The sequence below is a fragment of the Sceloporus occidentalis genome, unplaced genomic scaffold (assembly GCF_023333645.1).
Source record: "Sceloporus occidentalis isolate IW3139 unplaced genomic scaffold, rSceOcc1.0.p SCAF_8, whole genome shotgun sequence".
Taxonomy (NCBI): Eukaryota; Metazoa; Chordata; class Lepidosauria; order Squamata; family Phrynosomatidae; genus Sceloporus; species Sceloporus occidentalis.
The window spans coordinates 29,953,686-29,979,721 of record NW_028316988.1 but is presented as its reverse complement, the minus strand read 5'-3'; the positions used below and the strand labels follow the sequence as shown (position 1 = coordinate 29,979,721).

General features: G+C 44.9%; 1 protein-coding gene across 2 annotated transcripts in view; it reads right to left on the bottom strand.

The window, feature by feature from the left end:
- LOC149308490 (regulator of nonsense transcripts 1-like) overlaps positions 1–12,574 on the bottom strand; it is a 42,029-nt gene extending 29,455 nt beyond the window's left edge. The window contains exon 1 of one of the 2 annotated variants that reach the window (XM_089535838.1): positions 12,038–12,574. In XM_089535838.1, the coding sequence (XP_089391964.1) occupies positions 12,038–12,358 (321 nt within the window). In that variant the 5' untranslated portion in view covers positions 12,359–12,574. The remainder of the gene's footprint in view (positions 1–12,037) is intronic. The other variant, XM_089535837.1, reaches the window with a different exon arrangement.
- Between the last annotated feature and the right edge of the window lie 13,462 nt (positions 12,575–26,036).

The window sequence follows — 26,036 nt, the reverse complement described above, 5'->3', positions numbered from 1 at the left end:
AAAGGTTGCACTGAAGGCTCTAGATATTCCTAGAGGGAACAATCCACTAAGCATTTGTCACTCCTCTGGCACAATTCTATGGTCAATTTCTGGCAGATGTTGACTACAGAGTGGCACTGGAGGACCTAGAGATTCCTAAGGAGAACAATCCTCTAGGCATTTGTAGCTCCTCCAGTGCAACTCTATGGTCAATGTCTGGCACTTGTTGACCACAGTGTTGCACTGGAGGTTCCTAGAGAGGTGACTTCTCAGGTGAAAACATACTGTTTTTGTTATTTGTGGTTTTCCCACATTCATGGGGGTCCTGTGCACCTAACACCAGCAAATGTGGAGGGACGAGTGTACACATAACATGAGCACTGAAAACACTCTAGAATTCAGGTAGTCAGAACTTGGGCAAGTCACATGCTCTCAGCCTCAGGGAGGGCAAGGGCTACCCTCCTCTGAACGACTCTTGCCAAGAAAGCTCCAGGTAGCCATAAGTCAGAAATTATTTGAAGGCCTACAACAACACAAGCATATTTAAGCATGCTTTTAATGTGTAACCAGGGAAGCTCTTATTGGGATATGTATTTTATTTATTTATGTCAAACATTTGCATTACTTATAGATGATCTTATATTGTTTAATGTGGGACTTTAATTGTCTTTTAACACTTTGTTGTTATGCTTTTTTGAACTGATTCGGAGAAAGGCAGCATATCAATGAAACGAAATGAAGATTCACTAGTCTTGAGGCCTTTTGGAAAGTCCACAGTAGGAAACCATGTATTATTTATTGCCTCATTTATAATGCTTGCCTCAGAATTTTGTTAAGGGTCTGACAGACAATAAGGAGAGAATGGAACTGTGATCTTTGGTATTTCCATAACAAGTTTTCTTTTTCACATCTTGTTTTTAAAATGATGATCTTCTAATTTAACAGTTTAAAATGTAAACCGTTTTTAAAAGATTTACCACTGTTCTTCAGTCATCACTTATATCTCCCAACAGGAAGAAAAGGGCAGTCTTGATGCCTTCCTTGGGTTTCAATTCCATCGTACTGTTTTTAGGAAGCAGAGGTGGGCGACTGGTTAAAAGGGAAGGGGGAGCTTGTACAGTTGGCCCTCCACATTTGTGGCTTTGATTTTTGCAGATTTTATTATTTGCAGTTTTGATCAATACGTTCTCTCTAGGAATCCAGGTCCTCCAGTGCACTCTGCTGGAAGTTAACCATAGAGTTGTGCTGGAGAACCTCCTAGATGTTCCATGCAAAAACACTTCTATGCATTTCTAGGTCCTCCAGTGTGATTCTATGATCCACTTCTGGCAGATGTTGTCAACAGAGTTGCTCTGGAGGATCTGGAGATTCCTAGAGAGGTGTTCTTTTAGGCAAAAAGAATAGTTTCTTTTTATTTGCAGGTCTTCCACATTCACAGGGGTCCTTCACCTCTAATCCCAGCGAATGTAGAGGGACCGCTGTAGTAGTTAATCTATGGCTCCTTCTCACTCACTCTCCATACTGAAGCATTCAGTCTGTGACAAAGTTCTATGCTGACTGTTTGGTGAAAACCTTTGTGGACTCACTTGAGCACCACTATGCCATTTACCAATTCAAGAGCCTCCATGGAGGAAGAGTGAGAAAGTTATCTATCAAAAGAGATACTGCTATGCTGCCAAACAAAAATACCCCCAAATAGCATTCTCTTGCTTGCAATAAAAGAAAAATAGTCGGAAATAAATCCAGAAAAACTTTTCACCTTACATCTTCCTATTTGATCAGGAGTGAAGAACTTGTCTTGCTGCTCAGTTAACCAACTGCCATACTGAGAAGGAAACCTCCTATGTACTTCTGCAGACAAGTCCGTACATGACCTCAGATACAAACACCAGACTCTTGGAATTTATTTCAACAGCTGGATCCAGCAGGAATTAACATTTTGGACTAGGACTTGGGAGACTTGAGTTCAAATCCCCTCTCAGCCATGAAGTTCATTGAGTGGCTTTCGGCTAGTCATTATTTCTGAACTGATTTACAATGTTGCTAATAAAAAGAGCTTGGACTAGAACTTTCAGGATCCTCTAGACAGCATAGTCAATGGGGGCTTCTGGGAGTTGCAGTGTAAGAAAGCTATTTTTGCAAGCTCTAAGTCAAGATAAAATGGGGGGGGGGGGCTAGAATGAGAAAGAACTATCGAGAGAAAAAGTGAGTTTCATTCTACCAAGTGGAGAGCCTCTGCCTGTTCATGCCAGAGGACAACATACAATAGAGGTACAACCTTCCTCTCTGTATCACCTTGCCTGATGAAGAAGGCAGTGAAGCTTCAAAAGCTTGCAACATTGCAAGCAACATTTATTGGTTGGACAATAAAGGTATCACTCTTTGGTGGATTTTTGTTTGAACCTTCCTCTGAGTCTGTAATGCAAGGTGATGGACCATTTTAATGTGGCTTTAGTTTTTCCCTCCAGCAACATCCTGAGGTGGAAAGCAGCACTTTGGACAAAGCTACTCAACAAGCCTCCGGAGTCCCCTGGGAGATACACCAAACCTCCCATACCAATGCTGTAAGCTTCTGTGAAGCATGTGAATAGGTTAAACAGATGGTTATATTCAAAGGCCATCATTTAAAATGCTAAGAGGTCTTTAGAAATTCTCCCTTAAAATTTAGGTCTAGGTGCAACAGCACCACATGTAAAGGGACATCAGCTCACCAATGAGTAGAAGAAAAGGCTTGGAAGCAACAGAAAATAGTAAATTACCTTAATTTCATGTTACCAGCTGCTCATATGCAAGTTAAAACAGAGATTTCCAGATTATGTTCACTGACAAAGCAACTTTTACCCAAATTGAAAAAGTTACAGGAAAAAGAGATCCTGGGAGACGGTGAAAAGACAATTGCGAAAATCTGAACAGATAAGCGGAAGAAGGACCACAGCAGGTGTCACCCACAAAAACCCTGAGACACATTCAACTGGGTTTCCCTTTCACATTTATTTTGAGCTAATATTGTTGTTGTGTGCCTCTTCAAGTCATTTCCAACTTGTGGTGATCCTAAGGCAAAACTACCATGGAGTTTTCTTGGCAAGATTTGTTCAGAAGAGGTTTGCCACTGCCTTCCTCGGAGTCTGAGAGAGCGTGACTTGCCAAAGATCACCCGGTGGGTTTCCATGGCTGAACAGGAATTCAAAGACTGGCCTCCACCATACTTGCTCTCTAGATAATATATAGCAAATTCAACTATTAAAAAGACTATAAGATGGTCATATGTTTTTCAATTATGTCTTTCCAAGGATGTAATTAACTTCCCCTCAGCTTCACACATGCTGTCTCTCTCTGCTTAACAGGCAAGAAAATTTTGGAGAGGAAAAAAATGGCTCCATCTGCCCAGCTTAGGGGCTTGGAGGTTTGAGGTTTACCTATCCACCTGTTACAGCAAAGACATCAGAAGGAATGATATCCGTTTCCTCTACCCATACCCCCAGCTATTATAGGAGAGGATAGATTCTTACAAGGTTGACAGCGAGAGGCACAAATGTAAGCTTTTCAGAACTGTAGCTGAGTTTAATATGGGTCTCCAAATTTGTGCTCTACAGTCAGTGCTCTGTATCGGCAGGCTAACCTCAACCAGCCTCATGGCTCCATCCCATTATTGCCATGGCAGCATGTGCACACAGCAACGCCAACACAGCCGCACGCACATCGGCGTCCACTGACAATAATAGGTATTGAGGTCCCATGATTTTTAGTATCCGTGTGTGTGTGTGTGTTTGGAAGAGAACCCCAGCTGATACGGAGAATTGACTATATTTGTATGCCAATGAAGCCACCACTTCCTGACTCTATAAAGAAAGACAGCAAGAGTAGCCTTCTAGTAACCTCTGCTTAGTAAACTTCTAAACAGTGCAGGAACAGAGGCAGGGAGTATGTCCCTAGCAAGCTTTGCATCCAATTCATGGTATCAAAGCTGAGCGAAAGTCAAAAACAAAACATGTCAGTTTATCTCCTGTCTGTTCCCAGCAGAACTGCAGAAGAGACCACAAGGGCGATCCACTCAAGCCTTGCTACACAGACACAGACAAGCAAAGTACAGTGCTACCTCGGGTTACGAAATTAATTCGTTCCGCGGCGCCGTTCGTAACCCGATACATTTCGCAACCCGAAAAGGCGCTGGAAAGCCACTGGAAAGCCGCTAGCCGCGCTTCCGATTTGAATTTCGCGCCGAAACGCGCCGAAATTAATTTCGTAACCCGAAAAACCTTTCGTTACCCGGAACAGTTTTTTTAAATCTAACTTTTTCGTACCCCGGAAATTTCGTAACGCGGTCAATTCGTATCCCGGGGTACCACTGTACAGATGGCCATCCAGCCTGTTAAAAAGCCTCCAAAGACTCCACCACCCTCCAAGGCAGCAGCGTCTTCCACTGTCCAACAGCTCATACCCACAGGAAGCTCTTTGTAATGTTTAGGTAGAATCTTTTTTCCTGGAGTTTGAGTCCATTTGCTCCATGTCCTAGCCCAGTGATGGTGAACCTTTTAGAGGCCAAGTACCCAAACTGCAACCCAAAGCCCACTTATTTATTGCAAAGTGCCATGTCTCTCTGGCTGTCTAGTAACAAACTCTGTGCTGGGGCGATGGCACATGTGCCCACAGCGAGGGCTCCGAGTGCCAACTCTGGCACGCATGCCATAGGTTCGCCATCACTGTCCTAGACTCTGGAGCAGCAGAAAACAAACTTCTTAACTTTCTCTTCCCCAGGCTAAACATACCCAGCTCCCTAAGCCACTCATAGGGCACGATTTCCAGACTTTTCATCATTTTGGCCATCTTCCTCTCAACAAGCTGCAGCTTAAATTTCTGGAAGAGTATAACGGTGTTTTTCCATGTGTTGTTGCTGTGTGCCTTCAAGCCGGTTCCAATTTATGGCAATCTGAACGTGAACATATCATAGGGTTTTCTGGGATGTATAGACTTGCTTCCATGGCTGAACAGAGAATCGAGCTCCAGAGTTATAGTCAATCACTATACCATACTGGCTTGTTTTCAAACAGAATTAGAAACTCTTGACTGTCACTGCAGGGTTTTCCACAGAACACAAGTTTCAAATGATTTCTAGGTATGACCCACACAAACGGGCAATGGATTCATTATGACCATTTACATACACCAAACTTCTTTTGAGACATATATTTTAGAGAGAGATGGTTTATTAGAGTGACTGGACACTGAATTATCTAGTTTGGGGCCTGTCCTGTATATTGCCACTGTTGCTTACGTTTCTCTTTCCAGTTATGTCACGGATCATGCCAGAGTGTTTTGTAACAGAGACAACCACCTGCAGAGAAAGATAAGTGCAGCAGCACGAAGCACCTCCTAAATCTAAATGATCCAGAAAGAGAAAAATGAAATTGTCAGTGCTTTGGTGCACTTTCATAATATGCTAGGAGGAAATGACAAAGTTATCGTGGTATAATTGTGAAAATTCATGCCTGTACACAGACATTCTCCTCTTAAAGATGCATTTCTGAAGTAGTAAAGAAGAATGGCAGGCTTCAGGGTCTGCCTGTCACCATTTTCCTAAAACAAAATTATTCCCAGAGTGCCCCACACGGGACAAAACCTGGCTGGAAAGTCTGCAGAGCCATGAGACAGAATATTACCATAATGGACTGGAAATTCCCTTTTAACAGTCTGAGCACTTGTCTGGGGAAGATGTATTCATTATTCATGGAGAAGCCATGCCTTCCCCTCAGGTTCTATCACACGCTGCTCTAACCATTTCACAACTCTTCAAGTCGCTGGCCTAAACTGGTAGGAAAGCCCGGCCTTAGCTGAGGGAAAAGGAGTCTCCCCTTACACACCTCTCTCCTATATTCCTTTGCCTCCTCTCTGCTTCAACTACAAAAAGTTATATTGCAGGCACCCAAAATTTGCTTCTCTCCCCAGATTTCACATACAGACTATTCTCTTTTACCCAAGTATTTTCTGCTTTAGTAAAGATCAATTCACCTTAACAACTGTGACTTCAGATGCCTTGAGACAGGAGATAAGAGAGTTGGTCTGTTTCAGAGCTATGCATTTCTGCTCAGAATTCAATGCCCTTTAGTTCAATACAATTTAAGTCAGTTATAATGGATTTATTTATATACTTTTAAAGCTACATCTTCGTCCTGCCTCTCCTTCAGTGAGGTCAAGGTGGGCTGTCGCCTAAAAATGAGGTACAGAAAAGGCAGGCTAGTAAAGGTTTGTGGTCTCAAATGGTTCTGAAATGGGGGGGGGGGGCATGAGAGTTGCTCAAGGGGCCACGAGACTTGGAGGCCCTGTTCCCTCCTCCTCCTCTTCCCAAACTTTTTAATGTACAGTTGGCCCTTCACATTTGCGGCTTTGACTTTTGTAGATCTGGTTATAAGCAGTTTTGATTAATATGTTCTTTCTAGGAATCTCTGGGTCCTTTGGCACAACTCTGTCATAACTTGGCCATAGAGTTGTGCTGGAGAACCTAGAGGTTCCTAGAGAAAACACTTCTCTGGGCATCTGTAGGTCTTCCAGCGTAATTCTATGATCCACATCTGGCAGGGGCTGACCCTGGTAGAGTTGCACTAGAGGACCTGCAGATACATAGAAAGGTGTTCTCTCAGGTAAAAGGAATAGGTTTTTAATGTGCAGCTTCTCCACATTCACAGGTGTCCTTAGGCCTAACCCCAGCAAATGTGGAGGGACAACTGTATAAAATGTACACATGCTTTGAGTTAAATACTGAATTTACTTAAATAAAACTGTTCTCATATGAACAAGGGCATTTCCTTACTGTTACATTGTCCAACATTCCCTCCTAACACCTGCAAAGGAAAGCAGATATACAACATCCTTGATTCCAATTGCCGCCTTGAATCCCATTTTGGGAGAAAGGCAGGCTATAAACCCAATAAATAAATATCTTTTCAATTTTCCCCAGAAACCTCTTTAGCACTTTGATCCAACACCACTAAGATCCAAAACACACTGCATAAATAATCCAGTGTGAGACCACTTGAACCACGCTGCCTCAGTGCTAGGGAATCTTGGGAATGGTAGTTTACTGTGGCACCAGAGCTCTCTGACAGAGAAGGCTCAACGTCTCACAGAACTACAGTTCTCAGAATTCCCTAGCATTGAGCCAGGGATTATTTTAGCAGTGTGTTTTGGACCTAAGTAAGCTATGTTAATGTTCCAATGAAAAGCCACCATATCCACCAGTACATCATGTTGTTCAGGCAACAGTTTGTCACAGCATTTTCCGCTCCGTTCCAAAAACAATGCTTTTAACCATGAAAGGTTACACACTCTCAGAAACATAAATGTGCACATACACGGCCTGCGTATCCCTTCTGTCTCGTCCCAATAAAAGATATATTCAATCCACAAGCAGTTACCTGCACAGTGCAAGTACAGTCCACATACATACAAATAAGGCATACAGATCTAACTCTGCAGTAGGTTTCACCTTAGTGCCATAAGCTGGAAATGACCTGAAGGAAAACCACAACAAGATACAAACACTTTATTCGATTTCTCAGCCATACACACACCTAAGACTTAATTTTAGCAGCCCCACAGAGTCAAGCAGATCCTGAGGCGCAATGATGGTAGTCAGTGCAGGGAGAACACAAAGACTTTTGTGGCACCTTAAAACAAATGGACTGAATATAGTATGAGATTTTAAGGACTAGAGTCCACAATGCCAGATGCAAACAGGTCACAACTGTTTTACTCCATATATTTTAACCAAATGCATGAGGCAGTAGACCGAAGTCTATGAAAGCTCCTGCTGCCAATTTCTTTCTTTCAGTTAGTCTCAAAGGTGCTACAAGATCTCTCTACATATTTTAACCAGTTTACTCTTAAGATTGACTTTGTCTGGATCCAACACTGCTATAGTATCAAAACAGCTGACTATTATATGAAAACAGTAGTATAAATCAGAAGTAAAAGGGTATATACATTCCCCAATGTTCTTTTTTGTATCCGGTCCAGAAAAGGAGGTGACAGTTCTTAGCCCAAAAGGCTAAAGACAAGGCATGTGTAAGCATGCATAATGCTGTAAGAACACCGTTCTATATAATTGTGGACATAGAGCCACCCAGTATTTCTTTCATTGATTCCTCCATGAAGTAAAAAGCCTTTTTTAAAAGATACACAAGGTCATTCTCACAGCCAGGTTTGTGTGGATATGTATGACATGGCTATTTGTTAGGAAATACAGCCAAAGGAATAGCTTTAGCATAAGATTTAGCATTAGCATAAGCAAGATGTAAATGAATACAGTCACACCTTTGAAACTAACTGGGAAGAATGCGTATCTAGCATAAGCTTTCTTATTGTTATTGCTGTTGTTATTATTATTTGTATCCTGCCTTCCTCCCAGAATTGAGATTCAAAGCAGCTTATAGTTTAAAAGAGCAACACAGCTAAAAACATCCAAAAAGTGAACATTAAAATAGAATTCAACTAGTCACAATATGAACAGCTTTCATGAACTCCAGGTCACAGAATCACAAAGCTGGGAAAAAAGGGACATATAGTCCAACCCCTGCCGCCTAAAGCGCGCCTAAAGATGCCCCTCCAACCTTTTTTTACAGACCTCCAATGAATGAAAGCAGCCCCCCCAGGTAGCCTATTCCATCACTGAACAGCTCAGAGGCTGCATTCACACTGCAGAAGTAATAGGGTTTGAAACCACTTGAAGCAGCACCAGAGCTAAGCTACAAACAATAAACTACAACTCCCAGAATTTCACAGCACTGAGCCATGGTGGTTAAAGTCAAACCCAATTGTTTCTCCAGTGCAGATGCAGCCATAGTCGAGAAATTCTTCCTTTGTAATTTGAACCCATTGGAAAAGCAGAAAACAAGACCACTCCATCTTATACATGGCATCCCTTCATGGCTCCCATGTCACCTCTCAGCCGTCACTTCTTCAAACTAAACATCCCAAGCTCCCTCCATCATTCCTCATAAGGCTTTGATTCCTGACCTTTGACTATCTGGGGCACCCTTCTCTGGCCAACTTCCAGCTTGTCCATAACCCACTGCAGAAGTGATCCAGTTTGTACCCACTTTAACTGCCCTGGCTCAACGCAAGGGAATTCTGGGAACGGTAGTATTAGGAGACATTGAGCCTTATCTGAGAGACAGCTGTGGTGCCACAATACACTACAATTCTCAGGATGTGGACCTTTATTGAACTGTACTGTCCAGAACTGGATACAGGATTCCAGGTGAGATCTGAATCATTCGATGGATCTCCCCGCTAGTCTTAAAGCTGATACGGGAATCTTCCCAGCATACTTACATATGTATTAAGGTGCATGTCCATATATACACTTCCACATAAATATGTATAAGTGTCTGTCTGGCTGCCTACGTCTTGACGTATCTGCTATATATATGTAAATGATGTAGACCTGCATACATACATTATCATGAAAATAAGCACATATTAAGTGTGTATGTGTGGCCATGAGAGCCAGCATGGTGTAGTGGTTTGAACACTAAACTACAATTCTGGAGACCAGAATTTGGCCCTGTTTGGTCATGAAACCCACTGGGTGACATTGGGTGAGTCACAGGCTCTCAGCTCCAGATAGTGTTGCCATAAGTCAGAAACAACTTACAGGCACATAACAAGAATGGGCATGTGTACATATATATGTGTGTGTGTGTGTTTATCTATGTACATGGTAAGTATATGTACCGGAATATTGTGTCCAGTTCTGGGAACTGCAATGCAAAAAGGACTAAAATGGTGAAGGCTCTGGAAACTATGAAACCCTATGAGGAAGGACTTAAGGAGCTGGGGATGTTTAGCCTAGAGAAGAGAAGGTTAAGAGGTGATATGATAGCACTATTTAAATCCTTGAAGGGATGCTATATTGAGGAGGGAGCAAGCTTGTTTTCTGCTGCTCCAGAGAACAGGACCCAATGGAACAATGGATGCAAGCTAAAGGTAAAGAGATTCCACCTCAATATTAGGAGGAACTTCCTGACAGTAAGGGCTGTTTGACAGAGGAACACACTCATTCCTTGGAGTGTAGTGGATTCTCCTTCCTTGGAAGGCTTCAAACAGAGGCTGGATGGCCATCTGTCAATGGGGGTGCTTTGACGGAGAGTTCCTGCATGGCAGAATGGGGTTGGACTGGATCAGGGCCCTTGCGGTCTCTTCCAACTCCACGATTCTATGTGTGTGCATAGATACGTATTCCAAACTGCCACCTTGCATGCAGCTCCTGTTCCATCCTTAGCAACTGCAGAAGCCAAAATGTTTGAATTTAGCTTTATTACTTTTATAGTGGAATTCCTTCACTGCATTCCTCTGGAACTCAGCACAAACTTGGGAGGCGTGCTGTTGTTTTGCGTAATCTCTCTCTCACACACAAGCATGTGTATCTGCCTATCTATCTACACACACACACACACACCTGTGCATAAACACAGATGAGTCTGCATATGTGTGTATACAGTATCACACACGTATTACAGTAGAACGCATAATTTCGCAGTCCGTATCCATAACATACACAGGCAATTTAAAAAAGCAAAGCAACAGCACTTCTCCTGCATTTGTCCTGGATCTAGTCAAACACTAAAAATGTACATTTAGCAAACCAAATCGTCATGGTACGACTGTGGCAAAACCCAGCCACCCTCCATGGCCCAAAAGGCACAACAAACTACAATTCCCAGGATTCCCTAGCCCTGAGCCAGGGCAGTCAAAGTGGCTTAATTTTTATTTGACACTGCTTTTGGTATTAAAACAAAACATCCTAAAACAGTTCACGGTTTGACACCACTTTAACTGCCATGGCTCTCTATCAGAGCTCACAAAACGCAGTGCTTGGGATCCTAGGGAACTGAGGTTTATTGTGGCCCCAGAGCTCTCTGACAGAGGAAGCTAGAGGTCTCACAAAACTACAGTTCCCAGGATTCCTTGGCAATGAACCAAGGCAGTTAAAGTGGTCTCAAACTGGATTATTCCTGCAGTGAGTTTTGGACCTAAACCTGGATGTTTCCTTTCATCGCATGGATCCAAAAGCCGCTGCAGAAATGATCCAGTTCGAAGCCGCTTTAGCCGCTAAGGAACCCTGGGGGCTGTAGTTCCGTGAGACGTTTAGACTTCTCTCCTTTTAGCATTGTAATAACTTAACTCTATTTTAACGTACTGTGTTTGGATGCTTTTAACTGCACTGCTTTCTGGGAAAAGAATGAGATATTATTATTATTATTATTAATATTAATATTACCATTAATATTACCATTAATATTATTAATGTTCCTCCAGTTTGAGACCATTGGCTCAGCGCTAGGGGCCTCTGGGAAGTGTAGTTTCAGGAGACATTTAGGCTTCTCTCCTTTTAGCGTCGTAATAACTCAGCCCTAGTTTAATATACCACTTTCTAGATGTCTTTAACTGTATAAAGGTTAGTAGTAATAATAATAATAATAATACTGCTTCTTCAACGCAAGCCACCCCGAGTCCCAGTTCTGGGGCAAATAGTGGGATATAAATATAATAATAAGTTATTATTGTTGTTATTATTGCTATTATTCCTGCAGTTTGAGACCATTGACTCTAGTGCTAGAGAAGTCTGGGAGATGTAGTTTGGTGAGGCTCTGTCAAGAGACAGCTCTAGTGCCACAACGGACTACATTTCCCAGGATTCCCTAGCACCGAGCCAGGGAAGTCAAAGCGGCTCCATTTTTTCCCCTTTTTGACATTGCCTTCGGTATTAAGACAATGAAAACATGCTAAAACAGTCCACGGTTTGACACCGCTTCAACTGCCATGGCTCTCTGCCGCCAGAGGAAGCTCAATGTCTCGCAAAACTACATTTCCCAGAGTTCCCTAGCCCTGAGCCAAGGCAGTCAAAGTGGCTTAATTTACAGCCCACGGTTTGACAGGGCTTCAACTGCCATGGCTCTCTGCTAGATAGCCCTAGTGCCACAATAGACTACGTTTCCCAGAGTTCCCTAGCCCTGAGAGCCTGGGGCAGCTAAAGCGGGCCTTTCCGGTGCTTCCTCCTCACCTGGGCCTCGAGTTGCCCAGAGACGCCGACGGAGGGCGGCCCGACCCCGGCTCCGACGGGGCTCCCTTGAGCAGCAGCGGCGGCTGAGGCAGGCCCGCTCCCCGCCCCTCCGGCTCCGGCGTTGTTGGCGGCGGCGCTGCCGCTGCTTCCGGAGCCTCCTGTGGCTCCTGCTCCTCCGGGCGGCGTCTGGGTCTGGCTGGGCAAAGTGAAGTCGGTGAACTCGAACTCGGAGCCCTGGGTGTCGGCGCCCAGGAGCTCGGCCTCCTCGGTGTCCAGGAAGGTCAGCGTCTGGGAGCTGGGCCCGTACGCCTCCACGCTCATGATGGCGGTTTCCTCACAGGAGCGGCGGCGGCGGCGGCGGCGGAGGGCCCCTTCGGAACCAGCGAGCAAGGGCCTACTGCGCCTGCGCAGAACGCTAGGCCGCAACCGTCGTCCTCGTCGCGAGCCTTGACGGGGGGCGATCGAACGGAACCAGCCAATCGGAGGGCGGCCTAACGTCTGTCCCGAGCGGCGCGCGCACAAGGCAGAGAGAGTGAAGAGGAGGAAGAATGGCTCCTCAGTACGCACGCGCTGAAAGCGTCCGGCGCATGCGTGCCCTGAGATAGGCCCCGCCCAAGCCCCGGTTCTGCGCGTGCGCACTGAAAAGACGAGGAAGGAAAGTTGAGACGTGTCTCCTAGCTCCGCCCACCACTCCTCGGCTTATCCAATCGGCGTCTTGCTTTTGACGTGAGGGGGAAAAAAAAGAAGTCAATCAACACTGAGATGGTCAGAAAAAGAAGGGGGGAAAAAAAACCCTCCCGCCTTTCTCCGGCTGAGTGATGCTGGGAGTTGTAGTCCGAGCGAACCTAAAAAGTGCTGCCTCTTCCGGCTTTTTTTTTTAATGCGGCCGCTCAGTCTGCGACTCCTAAACTGATGACGCTACACGTCGAGGACGTGGAGGGTGACGTAACGCGGCGGCTCAGGTGCGCGCGCGCGGAGCGGGAGGCGCATGCGCGATCTCGATTTAACCGTTGGGCTTCACCTGCTGGGCAAAAAAAAGCTGCGTGGAGGCCACGCCCCCTTCTCTCGGACTCAGGGGGCGGGGAAAGCTACGAAGCGGCTCCTGATTGGCTCCTGAGTTTCAGAGCGGGAATGGGCCCGGATGTTCATTTGAATTAAAGGAGGCCAGAAGTAAAGTTCTATTACGTGAAACCATAGAGCTAACCGTTATTCCTCAGTGACAGAACTCAGAGAACGCACTGCAGAATTAATCCAGTTTGAGACCGCTTTAACTGCCCTTTGGGAAACAAATGAGTACCATAGAGGAGTACAAAGAGCTATTATGCCTGCTGGGGTTTTGTCAGTGCTTTGGCATTGTTTTCCTTTGCTTCGTCCTTTATGTCCTTCATTATGTGCCCCTAGGTTTTACCCTCGACTTGGAATCACAGAAGCACAGAGTTGGAAGAGACCCCAAGAAGAGCCTTGTTCCAGTCCAACCCCCTTCTTCTGCCATGCAGGAACTCTCAGTCAAAGCATCTCCCTTGACAGATGGCCATCCAGCCTCTGCTTAAAGACCTCTAAGGAAGGAGACTCCATTACATTCCAAGGAAGGAGTCTGTTCCACTGTGGAACAGCCCTTACTCTCAGGGAGTTCCTGCTAATGTTGAGCTGGAATCTCTTTTTCCTGTAACTTGCATCCATTGCTCCATTGGGTCCTGTTTTCTGGAGCAGCAGAAAACAAGCTTGCTCCCTCCTCAATATGGCATCCCTTCAGGTATTTATACAGGGCTCTCATATCACCCCTTAACCTTCTCTTCTCCAGGCTAAACATCCCCAGATCTCTGAGCCTCTCCTCATAGGGCTTCATGGTTTCCAGACCCTTCACCAGTTTAGTCTCCTTCCTTTGGACACATGGCTCCGGTTTCCCAATGTCCTTTTTGAATTGTTTTGCCCAGAACTGAACACAGCATTATTCCATGTGGGGCAGAACTATTCATATCCATAATTTTGGCCCCCAAACCTGCCCTCGACTTATATGTGAGGTCGACTTATAGCTGAGTATATATGGTAAGCGTGTTGCTTACTCTTTCCGCATCCGGTGTACCTTCTCTTTCAATATCCTCCATACTCTTGCACCCAGTTATGTCCACTATTACCAGGGACAAAATGTAGGACAACTTCTAGACTAAACTGTAGGACAACTACAGGACAAAACTCAGCCCAAAATGTAGGACATTTAAGGTCCTCCATTTTTCTTAAATGTCCTACATTTTGGGCTGAGTTTTGTCCTGTAGTTGTCCTACAGTTTGGTCTTGAATTTGTTCCACATTTTGTCCCTGGTAATAGTGGACAATTATGGCAACCCTATTTGCACCACAAGTTCCACTGTGGGGCCCAAAAGGTTCCTGTTCCTCTATGCTTAGAAACACCTTTGGGACCAATATTCTTCCTTCACAGTCCCCCTCAAAACCTCCCTGAAACTCCCCAGCCGCCAGATCTAACAACTCTTCTTACTGAGGGAGAGAGTAGGCTGGCCCAGTTCCATCAGGGGCTGGCCTGAAGAAAGAGGCTCCTCCCTCCCTAACTGTCATCTTTCGGCCTCTGAGGGAGAGACAAGGCTGGCCCAGTTCCATCAGGGGCTGGCCTGAAGAAAGAGGCTCCTCCCTCCCTAACTGTCATCTATCGGCCTCTGAGGGAGAGACAAGGCTGGCCCAGTTCCATCAGGGGCTGGCCTGAAGAAAGAGGCTCCTCCCTCCCTAACTGTCATCTTTCGGCCTCTGAGGGAGAGACAAGGCTGGCCCAGTTCCATCAGGGGCTGGCCTGAAGAAAGAGGCTCCTCCCTCCCTAACTGTCATCTTTCGGCCTCTGAGGGAGAGACAAGGCTGGCCCAGTTCCATCAGGGGCTGGCCTGAAGAAAGAGGCTCCTCCCTCCCTAACTGTCATCTTTCGGCCTCTGAGGGAGAGACAAGGCTGGCCCAGTTCCATCAGGGGCTGGCCTGAAGAAAGAGGCTCCTCCCTCCCTAACTGTCATCTTTCGGCCTCTGAGGGAGAGACAAGGCTGGCCCAGTTCCATCAGGGGCTGGCCTGAAGAAAGAGGCTCCTCCCTCCCTAACTGTCATCTATCGGCCTCTGAGGGAGAGAGTAGGCTGGCCCAGTTCCATCAGGGGCTGGCCTGAAGAAAGAGGCTCCTCCCTCCCTAACTGTCATCTTTCGGCCTCTGAGGGAGAGAGAAGGCTGGCCCAGTACCATCAGGGGCTAGCCTGAAGAAGCAGAGCCCTCCCTCCGGTCCATCTGCCTTTGTCCAGGCCTCAGAGGGAGAGAAGAATGCTGGACCTGATTCCCTCCCCCCCTCACCATTCCCTTCTCCTTTTGTGTCGTGTCTTTTAGATTGTAAGCCTGTGGGCAGGGAACTGTCGGTTATCCCCTCTATTGTAAACCGCTCGGATTCCCAGTGATTGGGCGGTATATAAATAAAACCTATTATTATTATTATTATTATTATTATTATTCTAATAAAATTATAGGCAAGGATGTTCATTTATGTAAAGAGAATTGTATAACATTAAATTTGAAATGAAAAGGGAATGAATAACAATGAAGATAAGGCAGTAAAGTGTATATTAAAAGCAACACGGGCCACAATAATATCAGGATGGAAAGAAAGTAAAAACTGGAACTTGTCCAAAGCTGACAAGTATTTGGCAGATAACTTGCTGTTTGATATTATTAGAGATGAGAGATTGAAATATACTGGAGAAAGGATAGTGGAAGCTTGGAATTTGGGTTGGGAAATCCTGCTTGAGAAGGTGAAAGTGAATACGGAGTACAAGGAAGTCAGTAATGTAATTAAATCCATACCATATCCCACATATTGAATGTAAGTTACTAATTGTTAACAGCATATTGATTCTAAACTCTATCAAGCCGTGGATGTTTGATCAGTTGATCGTAATCTATCTATCTATCTATTTATCTATATCAAACCGTGGGAGAGGGGCAAAGGGGGCTTACGTAACACTGTTTGTATATATGTTAAAATAATTCAATAAAAAGAAAAGAAAAAGATGTAAGGACTCTTCCACATGACATACTTATATAACATTATGGTTCCTCTTTAACTGCTGTGGGGTTGGGCCTCTTTCTCCGCACCGGGCAAGCTATTCATTTTACAGACAATTTAATCTTGATTTCTGTATGTTTTCAGCTATGTACCATTTTGTTCGTATTACTTTTGCCTTCAGGCCCAGTCAAGTCGAGCAGGAATAAGAAGGGAGCCAGCATGGTATTGTAGTTTGAATGCTGGACTATATGGGAGACCCAGGTTCAGCTCTCCGTTCAGCCAAGGAAACCCTACGGGTGACTTTGGGCTAGTCACGCTCTCTCAGCCTCAGAGGAAGGCAGTGGTGAACCTGCTCAAGAAAAATTGAAGGCGCATAAAAATGTGTCTTTGGGTCAAAGTTGGGGGAGTGGCAGGTCGGAGTGCAAAACCCACTCATTCTCTTTCCATTCTTTTGTGGCACAGAGATGTCTTGCACAGATCCTGAATGTCCCAATTTGGCACTGATGGTCCTGGTTCATCATCCATCATCTCATTTTTAGCTGCTTATAAAAGATCCCAGTTTCTCTCTCCTCCATCCACTTTCCCCCCATCTTCAGCTTACTTACGTTTCTGGAAACTTTGGCTCGTTACAGACCGCTGGATTGCGGCGGTCTGCTGCCGCCGCCGCCGCTTGCACCATCCAGGAGCCGCAGCCTTTAAACGGCGCGGCTCCTGGACGCTGCCGAGAAGGAGCACGGAAATCGCGCTCCTTCTCAGGCCCTGGAAGAGGCACCGCAAAGCGCAAATTTGTGGCATCATTTCTGGGGCGACACATGCGGACGCAACGCGTCCAGCACGTAAAGATGGTGGTGCCTGTGTGTATAGGGCGCCACCATCTTTACGTCCCCGTCACGTGCTAGGGGTGAGGCTGGTATGGACAGTAGGTCCTCGGCCAACCCCTAGCACGTGATGGGGGCGTATTAAAGGCCCGTCTATAACGCGCCTAAGGGCCCGAACATACAGACCAAAATAAAGCTGCTTTGGGTCACTTTGCAGGTATGCTGTTTAAATGATGCATGTGTCCTATGAGGCCAGGAGCCGTGCCAAAGCTGTGGTCCCATCCTAAGGACTGGAGCACAACTTCTGGCCTCTTAAGATGTGTGTTTCATTTAAACAGCATACGTCCAAAGTGACCTGAAGCAGTTTTATTTTGGCCTGTCTGTTCGGGCCCTAAGTTCAGAGTGGAAAAAGTAGATTGCATTTCAATAACTCTTGAGGTGTGACAATCCTGGCTCCATTCAAAAGATGGTTGTGATTGTGAGCTGTGCTCCTCTTTGCTATCTTAGAGGCATCTACTATCAGGTGATGGGGACCATCAGCTGAAGGAAACAGCTGAAGGAGCTACTCTTCAAAATTTGGATTTTATGGCCAACAGCTGTATGGATGTGATGGAAACGAGAGGAGGAATCCTTTGGTAAGCACTTGGGAGAAGTGTATTTCTTTATTTATAATCATAGAGTTGGAAGAGACCACAGGGGACATCCAGTCCAACCTCTTGCCATCAAAGGACTCCCAACAGATGAAAATCCAGCTGTGGGAATCTAGCACTATAAACCCCCAATCTTCCTCCTGCTAAGTTCAGGTTTGTGCATGGTACAAATACATGGGGCTTAGCATGAAGTTGAAGGCTTTCGCGGCTGGCATCCATAGTTTTTTGTGGGGTTTTCAGGCTATCTGGCCGTGTTCTAGAAGAGTTTATTCCGGACGTTTCACCAGCATCTGTGGCTGGCATCTTCGGAGATGGGGCTTGTTTGCGTTGTTGGGTGAACATGGCATGTAAAAGTTTTGAAGAGCTAAGTCCAGCCTGGAAGCAGTAAGGGCCCTTTCACATGCCACAGTTACAGAGCTATGGTTTCACTTTAACTGCCATGGCAACATCCTTATGGAGTTTTGGGGTTGGTAGTTTGGAGAGCAATATTTGAATCCTCAGCCAAAGAGCTGTGGTTCCTTACTAAACTATACATCTAAGGATCTTGCATGACATTGCCATGGCAGCTCAATAATCGAGTATACTGCTTCCTTTGGAAATGTTTTTCACCATATGCTGATTTAAACCAGGAGACCATTTGAATTTATGGATAAAAAACCTCAATTAAAATTTCTTTAATTCCAGTGCCAATGTTAAGATTCTCTGAGTAGAGGTTTTTGGTGCAATAGCTTCCTTCCTGTGGAACTCCGGACCACTGGATGGTAGCTTTGCCCCAATGTTGCTTAGGTTTCCTAATTCTGCTTGTGTCTTAAAACAACAACAGCAACAAACAACAATGAAGGAATAGAAGACATGCTTATGAAACTTGCAGGTGACACCAAATTAGGAGGGGTAGCTAATACCCCAGAGGAGAGGATCAACATTGAAAATGACCTGAATAGATTAGAAAGCTGGGCCAAAACTAACAAAATGAACTTCAACAGGGAGAATTGTAAAATGCTACATTTAAGGTGGGGGAAATGCAGTCAGCCCTCCGCATCCATGGATTTTTTTATCCACAGTGGTTTGAAAATATTTTTAAAGTGTGTCAATTCCCAAAAGCAAACCTTTATTTTGCCATTTTATATAAGCAACAGTATTTTATTATGCCACTGTATTTAACACGACTTGAGTATCCATGGACTTTGTTATCCATGGAGGGTCCTGGAACCAAGCCCTAGTGGATAACAGGGACCCACTGTATAGGATGGGTGACACCTGGCTCGACAACAGTACATGAAAAAGGGATCTAGGAGTCTCAGCAGATCACGGGTCAACAGAGTGATGTGGCAGCTAACAAGGCCAATGTGATTCTAGGCGGCATCAATAGAAGTATAGTGTCTCTAGAGGGAAATAATAGTGCCGCTGTATTCTACTTTGGACAGACCTCACCTGGAAGACTGTGTCCAGCGCTGAGCACCCAGTTCAAGAAGGATGAGCATATCCAGAAGAGGGTGACCAAGATGGTGAAGGCTATGGAAACCATGCCCTATGAGGACTTAGGAAGTTTAGCATGCTTTGCCTGGAGAAGAGAAAGTTGAGAGGTGATATGATAGCCCTGTTTATGTATTTGAAGATGTGCCATATGGAGGATGGAGCAAACTTGTTTTCTGCTAGAGACATTGGATGGGCATCTCACAAGAGTGCTTTAAAGTTGAATATTCCTTCATAACAGGAGGATGGACTAGATGGCCATTGTGGTTCTGTCCAACTCTTAAGATGATATGGGTCTACTATGATAATCCGTTTTCAGCTTTGTGAACAATGTAGGTAATGGAAGTGTGGCAGGGAAAGTGGCCAGTGTACTCTTATGCAACTGTTATTCAAAACCTTTGCCACTAGAGGGTTGTAAAGATTCTCTTTTCTAGATCTGGGTATGAAAGAAGGTATGAATGAGAATTTTGTTTGGTTCAGTCCTTATCCTGATCATTCTCTCCCAGATTCACAGATTTCCTCAGAAGTATCATGAGAAAAACCAACATCCATATAAAAAGGTAAAGGTAGTCCCTTGACATGAATGTCTAGTCGTAATCAACTGTCGTCCGACCCAAATGTATTTAAATTTCTCGAGATGAAGGAAAATACTGGCAGCACTCCCATGGTCAGGAATACTAACAGAGAAGGGTGGGAGTTTCTTAAAAGTGAGATACTGAAGGAACAATTTCAAACAGTTCCCGTGCGGAGGAAAACTGGGAAGTGTTTCAAGAAATCAGGATGGAGGACTAAAGGATTTTCAGCTGAGCTAAGTTATAAACAGGAGACGTTCATATAAGAGATGGAGAAAGGAGGAATCGCCAAAAAGGAATTCAAACAAATAGCCAGCTCATGCAGAGAGAAGGTCGAAAAAGCGAAAGCACCAGATGAGCTCAGGCTTGCTGGAGAGGTTAAAAACAATAAAAAGGGCCTTTTTGGTTATGTCCGTAGCAAAAGGAAGACCAAGGAAATGGTAGGGCTGCTTCATGGACAAGATGCAAAATAATAACTGGGAACAGAGAAAAGGCAAAACTACTTAACGTTTTCTTTGCTATCACAGACTGAAGTTTATCACACAGGAGGAATTGCTCTTAATTTCGAATGAAAAGAAAGTGGGGCCAGAACGCATTTACATGAATTCACTAGTTCAGCGAATTTACGTGAATTCGAATTGCATTCGAACTGACTTCCCATTGCCAGAAAATAGCTTGCCATTGCCCAAAATTGCGTGTGGTAGTCTATCACGCAATAACGTAAAACCCCATGATTGCGTTCAGATTGCCATTGGATTATACTTCCAATTTCCCTTGTCTGATAAACTCCGTTGTCACTGTCCTGTTCCAGCCAGAGGACCTGCACAAGGCCACACATCTCAGTTAATGCCAAAAGAGTTGCTGCATCTCAGCCTCCTGTTCCTCTCCTTCTAAATTTCCCAGGGCAAAAGCTTCACGACTCTCGTGTCCCATTCCATCATACATAGGGCTTGTTGCCACTCTTTCAGTAAGGGTTGTGCCATCTGGTACCAGTGTACTTGATGATCCATTGATGGAGCGGCACTCAGGGTCCAAGAGATGGCAGAGGCAGCTGCTTCAATTCTTTCCTCTGGGAAACTACGCCTTATTTCCCCTTTTCAGTTCCAGAGCCACCTTTTTGGTCTTTCCTTTGTGACTGCATGCTGCTGCAATTCAGGACAGTAAGGATTCCTGACAAACTGTCATGTACGGGTGGATTTCAGTTCAGAAACACATGCGCCAGCAGAGTCAGAAAGCTTTATTCAGAAAACAGCTGGATGATATCAGGACTGAAGCATTGTCATTTAAACAGTACAATGAAGACTCATAGAAGCTTATCAGACAAGGGAAATTGGAAGTATAATCCAATGGCAATCCAAACGCAATCATAGGGCTTCATATTATTGCGTGATAGACTACCACACACAATTTCGGGCAATAGGAAGTCAGTCCCAACGTAATCATGGAGTTTCATGTTATTGCATGATAGACTACCACACGCAATTTCGGGCAATGGAAAGCTATTTTCGGGCAATGGGAAGCCAGTTCGAACGCAATTCATATTCACGTAAATTCACTGAACTAGCGAATTCACATGAATGCGTTTTGTTCCCACTTTCTTTTCATTCAAAATTAAGAGAAATTCCTCCAGTGTGATAAACTCCAATGGCAAATGAGATGTTTTCCATGGGCTTACATCTCATTCATCCACAACCCAAAACATTTCATTTCCCAGGACTATCCCTCCTTGTTCCCCTTGTACCAAACCTTCTCATGACCTTCATAGCTCACAGCTCCTTGCTTCCTCCCTCACATCTGCTCATTATTTGGCACCCTGAATGATAACTATCTTTTCACCCAGCACCACCAATTGTGTAGCACATCCCATCATCCACTATAACTAAGTGTATACAAAATATATAGCTAGCAAGCATGGCAGGAACTATGATAATAACAGGCTTGTACTTTCCTCCTCATTAACAAATGTTGCCTTCTTGAGCACACTCTGGCATTGCTTGCACTCAGTTAACTCTGGAGCAGGGAGAGTCGAGGAGGGCCTGACGGATCTCCAAGATGAGCTAACTTGTTCCTGGAACTGAAAGGCAATGCATAACCTCCAGATGAGAACCAGGACATGTGTGGCCAAGCAACATCAGAGTGTGGTCAAGAGGGCAAAAGTTATGAATGAAGAGGAACACTCAAGCTAGAGAGTCTGGAGCAGTTTGGTTTTTCTTGAGCCTACTGAGATTGCTGGGGTCTATGATGATAGCATCGTCCTGGTTCATCAAAAAAGTCCCAGCACTATGATCATATGCATGAGCTAAAACTCAATAACTGCAATGTGGAATGGTTGCAACATTTCCTCCTTACATGACCCCTGCATATAATGTTACCTGCATAACTGCAAAAGACGTCATGGGCCTATTACAGTTGGCCCTCCTTATTTGCGGTTTCAACTTTTGTGGATTTGATTATTATAGTTAATATAGTTGATTAAAAAATATGTGTTCTCTAGGAATCACTAGATCCTCCAGCGCAACTCTACCAGATGTTGATCATAGAGTTGTACTGGAGAACCTAGATGTTCCTAGAGGAAAACACTGCTCTAGGCATCTGTAGGTCCTCCAGCATGATTCTATGGTCATCTTCTGGTGGATGTTGACCATAGAGTCGCACTGGAGGATCTAGAGATTCCTAGAGAGGTATTCTCTCAGGAACAAAGAATAGTATTTTTTTATTTATGATTTTTACACATTCATGGGGGTCCTTCAGCCCTAACCCCAGCGAATGTGGAGAGACCACTGTATTGCTTTTCTTTCTCAATGGATTATTTTCCCCTGTATGAAAAACAACAGGAAAAATGTGAAAATGCCAGAGTTACAACTGCAAATGGAAGATATCCACATGTTCCTCCCTTCCCACCAAAGTTAACCCCCATGTTTGAGGCAAGGAAGGTTGCAGGAGAAAATGTTTTGCCTCTATAGTGCTTTCACCTTCTACGCTTGGACAGGCAGCAGATGGGGCTGGGGGCATTGCCACAAACTAGGCCTGGAAAAGGAATATGCGCACACAAAAAGACAGGACGACGCCGTCACAAAAATGATGGAATGCAAAGGTTTGGCAGCAGCACATCTGGGCTCTGCTCTGTTAAGACCTGAGCAAAGGAGAGGTGTACATTTTTTGGAGAAAGGAGCCAGTGTTGAACTCACGGAAGACTGTAATGGAAGGAAAATGAAAGGACCGACTCGGTAGGCCTGGAGAAATGGAAAGGTAAGCTGGGCCACCTCCGTCCGACTGAGACGGCGGTGATGCCCACAAAGAAATACCTTGTCTGTCATCATTTCTCAGTCAGTAGATGGTCAACAGAAAGGTTTGGCAAGAAAGCTGTGCAAGAGAGAGGAAAAAGACAGAGCTTTATGGAGTCTGGGAACCTGTAGAATCCACCCGTTTGTGTTGAATTAACAATTTTCTTTATTTATACACTGACCAAAGAGGAACTCATAGCTAAATGTGGAAGCTCTTTCGAATCCACCGTGGAGCCAAAAGATCGTGTGAATAACTAAACAACAGAGAATGAGAAAAGTGGTGCTGAAATAGAGAGAGCATCTGATAACCTGAGCACTCAAATGTGTTTCCTTGGGAGTAGGCACCACGGAGCCACATTTTGTACAGTGTGGTGGGAGAGTGCATTGTTGTTCGTGTTGTTATGCGAGTTCAAGTCGGCTCCCATTAATGGCAATCCGATCCTAGGGATTTGTTTTGGGAGAGGAAAAGATTTCTTAAGAGGAGGTTTGCCACCATTCCCTTCCTCTGAGGCTGAGAGAGAGTGACTTGCGCAAGGTAACCCAGTGGGTTTCCATGACTGAGTGGGGATTTGAATCTTGGTCTTCCGGAACTCTAGTCCAACTCTCAAATCACAATAACCATGCTGGCTCTCAAGAGAGTTCATATTACACTTTATTCCTTCCTTTTCTCCAAGGAGCATGGGACAAGGTGCATAATTCGAACTCATTCCCACCTCCCGCTGCGGCCACTTTATATTCACCAACAACCTGCAAGGTTGGGCAGGCTAAGAGAGAATGACCTGCCAAAAGTCATTCAGGCCAGAATCTCCCATAGCAGAATAGGAGACTTCATGGGTCACAGCAAAGACCATTGAGAAATTTGGAGGTATTTAAGCATTGTTGTTATGCTTCTTCAAGTCAACTCTTGGCAATCCTTGGCAAAATTTCTTCAGAGGAGGTTTGCCATTGCCTTCCTCTGAGACCGAGAGTCGATGACTTGCCAAAGGGTTTCCAGGACTGACCCAGGATTTGAACCCGAGTCTTGCAGGCTCCTGGTCCAACACTCAAACCGTTATATTATTTTAGTAACCATGCCCTTTCTTTCTGAGACTGTTTCATCATCTACTCTAGAATCTTTTTTGGTGTTGATGTCAGACTAACTGGAATCTGGGCCCTCTTTTTCCCCCTTTTTTGAAGATGGGGACAACATTTGCCCTCCTCCAGTCTTCTGGGATCTCTCCTGCTCTCTAGGAATTCTCAAAGATAATTGACAGTGGATCTTAAGGACAGTGGATTCTATGACTGTTGAAACTACTGTGGGCCCTTGATACCAAAATCCATGGATGCTAAGGTTCTGTTATAATATACAGTGGTGTCCCTTATATAAAATAGCAAAATCAAGGCTTGCTTTTTGAAACTATTATTTTCTGGAATACAGTTGGCCCTCTGTTTTTGTGGCAGATCCGTTCCGGAACCCCACCACCACCACCACAAAAACGGAGGGTCTTGCATATTCATGCTCCATAGACTTGAATAGGGCACCCACCCCATGCGCATGCACCATTGAAAGTAGCGGAGGTCACCCCTTGGCGGATATTCAAGGATGCGGATCTTAGATCCACCAGTTAGGCGGGGTGACTGTGTTTTCAAGCCATGTATGCGAAATCCATGGAATTGGAGGACCGACCGTAATTCTAGGCAGATACTTTTCACCTAATGAGGACATCTCTCGCCAATAATATCAGTGTATAAATTTCTGGTTTTTGTTAATTAGGGCCTGTTACAGACTGCCAAAATAAAGCTGCTTCGGGTCTCTTTGGAGGTATGCTATTTAAATGATGCGTGGGTCCTAAGAGTCCGGAGGTCGCGCCAAAGCCAGACTCCATTCCTAAGCACTGGAGTGCAGCTTTGGTGCAGCTTCCGGATTCTTAGGGTGTATGCATCATTTAAACAGCATACCTCCAAAGAGACCCAAAACAGCTTTAATTTGGCAGTCTGTAACAGGCCAAAGTTGTTCCTGTTTGCTCCTAAGAGCGAGGCTGATCTGTTTTGGGAAGGGGGATTATTTGGCTAAAGAAACATGATCTTTCCACACAGGATTCAACCAGCCATCTGCGGGGTTGTTGAGGTGGCCTGATATTTCACTTCTTCCCTTGCTGCTTACACCCCATAGCTGGTTGGGGACCATCTTTGCTGTTTTTCCAGCGGCTGTTTTGCTTTGGCTGAAGAAAAATGCTGATGGTGGTGTGTTTTGTCTTGTATGTTTCCCCTCCGCTTTCTAAAGGGCTCATTGTAATGAAGTTTGCAGGTGGCCATGTTGAGGCTTGCCTCTCTCCTACCATCGCCACCCAACGCAGCGCATGGCGTAATCGCTCGCCCAGAGGAGCCATTAAAAAGAACCCTGGCAGGAAGCGTCAGACATTTTTTCCTCCACTACTCATGTCATTTTCGATTAAAAGACAATCATTATTATTATTATTCCCCTCCCTTCGGAGTACTGGGCTTGAACTCCTTGGCCTGCAGCTGAGCTACTGGTTGAAAAGGGAACTGGTGGGAACATGGCGCCTCGTGGGATAAGAAAGTGGAGCAAAAAGCAGGTGGGGATGAAATCATTCAGTTGACTGGCTCTGAGACTGAAATGGTAAATAGATAAATAAATTGCGATATTAGAGATGGCAAGATGCTACTCATTTCCCCCCGCCGCTGCTTAGTCTTCCGAGTGAATGTGAGCCAGCCATTTGGGGAAAAATGCTTTGGCACTGGGTCTTCCTTTCACATCCCATCTTTTACCAGAAGTCAAACTTTTTTGTTTTAATGACAATAACACATTTTTTTTGTCCGTGGCTCGCTTTCCGTCTGACGCAGTTTTCCCGTCTTTGCTTGGTGTCCTGACTTTAAAGGCCGGTGGGCATATGGAGAGCAAAAACATTTGGTTAAAATGTTGGGATGGCAGGGTGTGAGGTATGTCTGCCTTTATCCTTCCAATGGAAGAAGGGAGTCATACCAAGCAATGCTCCGTGGCACCGTTTGGAATGACATCACCTGCCATGCAATCTTGGTTAAGGTACATCCAGGAAAAAGGTCAGGAAGAGGACAGGATCATGGGTTGGATGGAACAAGAAATGCCCATTTTCTGATTTGTTGATGAGGATTTTGGTACTAAAGGCTTCAGGCTGAGAAGAAA